This window comes from Quercus suber, unplaced genomic scaffold, assembly GCF_002906115.3.
Source record: "Quercus suber isolate HL8 unplaced genomic scaffold, Cork oak 2.0 scaffold_746, whole genome shotgun sequence".
Classification (NCBI taxonomy): domain Eukaryota; kingdom Viridiplantae; phylum Streptophyta; class Magnoliopsida; order Fagales; family Fagaceae; genus Quercus; species Quercus suber.
The window spans coordinates 150,370-154,224 of NW_027070183.1; the positions used below are offsets into that span (position 1 = coordinate 150,370).

Here is a 3,855-nt window from a genome sequence, read left to right on the forward strand (position 1 = left end):
TTTTTTTTTTTCTTGTATAAAATAAATAAATAAAAAGTAACCATTTTGAATAATGTGTTTAGCTACAGCTTATAAACTCAACTTAAGGCCCTATCTTTAGGCCCTCTAACACCTTAGCTTAAGGCCCGATCTTTAGACCCTCTTACATATTTTCTAGTAAGTGGAAAGAAGATTAGCGAAATTCGATTGAGCATATGGCCAAGAAAGTTAAGGGAGAAACCCGATTGACTCACTCTCCTTAATCTCCAACCAAGATTGTCTCTAAGCATCAATGTCAAGTGAAGCATAAACCCAAAGCTGTCTTGATCAAGTCCTTGGCGAAAGCTAAGTTTAATAAGGATGCTTCACAATTTACTCATATTTAAAATGAGTTTTCTAGTTCCCTTTTTGTCCAAATGGCCGAGGATGCAGGCCTTTTCAAGCCTCTACCTCTACAATTAGGCTATTCTCTTAAAAATATGCAAATTTGGCTCCTTATATCACAAAGCTATTCTCTGTTAATTATGTGCTTTTAGTCTGTGGGGCTAAACTTATGAGTTGTTGCATTGATGAGATGTGAGGATGCTTATTATGAATAGTCTAGTCAAGCAATCAACATAGAGCCGAGCCTCTCTTGCTTCCAAAAGAGTTCATGTACAATTCACTAGGTAAATCATAAATCATTGGGGAATCAAGTAATTACCAAGAAGAGTAGGATATCTAGGCGTGCACCAATTTCTCGCTAACTATAAAGCCAAAGATTTTGATTTTGTTAAAGAAAGACATAAAGCCATAACTGGTAGTTGGAAATGCAATTGTTTATCTTGGATAGGTCAAGCCACCTTGATCAAATCACTAGTCCAAGCATCCCTTACGTATGCAACGTCAGTTTTTAAGCCACCTAAAGGATTATGTGAAGATTTGGATGTGCTAAATAGGAGATTATGTTGGGAACTATGTCTTGAAGTGGTGAACAACTCTTATGAGTTAAAGGGAGAGATTTTGTACCTCTCTTTAATACATACAATTTGGTATTTATTACCAAGAAGAGTAAGATATCTAGGTGTGCATCTATTTCTTGCCAACTATAAAGCCAAAGATTTTGATTTTGTTAAAGAAAGACATAAAGCAATAACTAGTGGTTGGAAATGCAATTGTCTATCTTGGATAGATCAAGCAACCTTGATCAAATCACTGGCCCAAGCATCCCTTACGTATGCGACATCAATTTATAAGCCCCCTAAAGGCTTATGTGAAGATCTGGATGAGCTAAATAGGAGATTATGTTTGGAACTGTGTCTTAAAGTGGTGAACAGTCCTTATGAGTTAAAGGGAGAAATTTTGTACCTCTCTCTAATACATACAATTTGATATCAAAATTAGATAAAGGAAAGTGAAGAGATGGTAGTTGTCAAAGTTCCATTCACTGGCTTTAACATCTAGAGGTAGAGTTGTTATTAAGCTAAAAGCCATATCCATATTCATGTCTAAACCCTAGAGTAAAGGATCAATAAATATTATGAATTTTTTTTAGATAAATCTAAATACATGTGTTTTTTTATTAAATAAATCAATATACAAATACTCTACATGTTGCATAAAACTAAAAAAAGTATATGTCATTCATTTATCCAATAGTAATTTTGCACATAACATTTTAACAATTACATGTGAAAGGGAACATTAGTAATGAACAAAATTTGGCTATTGATTATACTCCAAAAATTAGTATTGAATTTGGTTATGAATGAGAGGTATACTACTTCAATAATGAGTATGAGTGAAATTATGGATTCAATATTCATAGAGAATGGTACAAAATAAATAAATGGTGTAGTGACTTCAACAAAAGGTTACATGTTACCCTCCAAATCTAGAGTTTAACAATGGAGTCATCAGTTGCCACTTATTTTAGTATAAAAGAAGCCTCTTGAAATACATATTTATTGAAGAATTTTAAAATTACATCATTGGAATAATGGAAAGAAAATTACATAGTTTTGATCTTAGTTACATTCTAAAAAATAAGAAAAAAGTACATCGCTTTGACCTCATATACAATCTATGGAAAGCAACAATACTTTGTTTCCTAATTACAATCTAGAAAAAAAAATTGATAAGGAACTGATATACAAATCAAGATCTAATTTTGGAGGCTAGGTAAAGGAATGGGAATGCATTAAGAGCTCATCCCATCCAATTTGTGGTCTTTGAGAGATGAATGGCCATTTGAAATGTAATATTCTTGTTGGAAATAAAACAAAATACTTATGGGCCTATTCTCACTTACTCTCACAAACACGCATACATTACTTAGTGCATGGAAGAGACTCTCACTCACAAACTAAACAAAGGGAGAGAGAGTGGAGAGGGAAAAGTTATAACACTTTAAAGCTATGTATTCACTTCAACTCTTGAATAGAATTTGATGGATGAATGGGTTTATATAGTACACCATCCAACCTCTAATTTCCACTACATTTATTTTTCTAACTCTTACATTCATAAATCCCACACATAACTTCAATAACCCTCCCAGTACATTAACTTATGAAACTTACACTTATTTATGAAAGGTTAATTAAAAACAAGTTTAACTTCTAACATCCCCCCCCCCCCTTTAAACTTGTTTTCTTGACTACTCCAAGTAAGACTTGCAACTTGTTGAATATGTTATACTTGAGTGGTTTAGTGAGTATATCTACAACCTGATCATGTGACTTCACAGACTCAAGATGAACTTCCTTTCTTGTAATACATTCTCGAATAAAATGAAACATCATGTCATGAAAGACTAGATTCTTTGCAAGAGCTAGTGCTGACTTATTGTCCACAAATATCTTCGTAGCTTCTTCTTGCAACATTTGCAACTACTTCAATAAACCTCTAAGCCAAATTGCGTGACAAATACTAGAGTTAGCAACAATGTACTTAGCTTCACAAGTAAAGCGTCACAATTGGCTACTTCTTGGATGTCCATGTAAATGCAATATCACCAATATAGAATACAAAACTAATATTATTATTTCTATCATCTGTGTCTCCCGCCCGATCACTATCACTATAGCCAACAAGTTTAAAGTCTTTAGAGGGTAAATTCAATAGTTCATAATCCAGTGTACCTTTTTAAATAACGAAGAATTCACTTGGCGGTCTTCAAATGAGTCGTCGTTTATGCTTCTATGTAACGACTAACTAGTCCAACGCCAAAAAGAATGTTTGGTCTTATGTATGACATATACCTCAAGCTTCCATCCAAACTCTTGAAAAGTGTTAAATTAACCTTCTCTTCATTGTCATGCTTTGACAATTTCACTCCATATTCTACAGGGATGCTAATTGGAATGGAATTTAACATCTCAAACTTCTCGAGGATATCCTTCGCATAACTTTCTTAGGAAATAAAAATCTCATTCTCTATATGCTTCACTTCAATGCCCAAATAATAGGTCATAAGTCTAATATCTGTCATTTCAAATTCCTTAGTCATTGCTTTCTTGAAGTCCTTAAACATTCTTGGATTGTTGTTTGTAAAAATCAAATTATCGACATACAGACAAACAATTAAGATATCTTCATTTTTATGCACCTTACAATAAAGCGCATGTTCATATGCACCTTAGTATTTGTCAATTCTACTATTCCAAACTCTTAGTGCCTGTTTCAAGCCATATAGAGTTTTCTTCAACTTCAAAACCTTATCTTTTTGCCCTTTTACAACATAACATATAGGTTACTCAATATAAAGTTCTTCCTCAAAATAGTCATTCAAAAATGCGAATTTTACATCTATTTGGAAAATTCTCAATTAATTCTGAATTGCTAAAGAAATTATTAATCGTATAGTTTCCAAACAAGCAACTGGGACAAATATTC

The 3,855-nt window shown here is 33.0% G+C and overlaps 1 protein-coding gene across 1 annotated transcript in view; it reads left to right on the top strand.

The window, feature by feature from the left end:
* LOC136064722 (uncharacterized) overlaps positions 1 to 528 on the top strand; it is a 3,067-nt gene extending 2,539 nt beyond the window's left edge. The window contains exon 2 of the mRNA XM_065766807.1: positions 516 to 528. Within this exon, the coding sequence (XP_065622879.1) occupies positions 516 to 528 (13 nt within the window). The remainder of the gene's footprint in view (positions 1 to 515) is intronic.
* Positions 529 to 3,855: the final 3,327 nt, after the last annotated feature.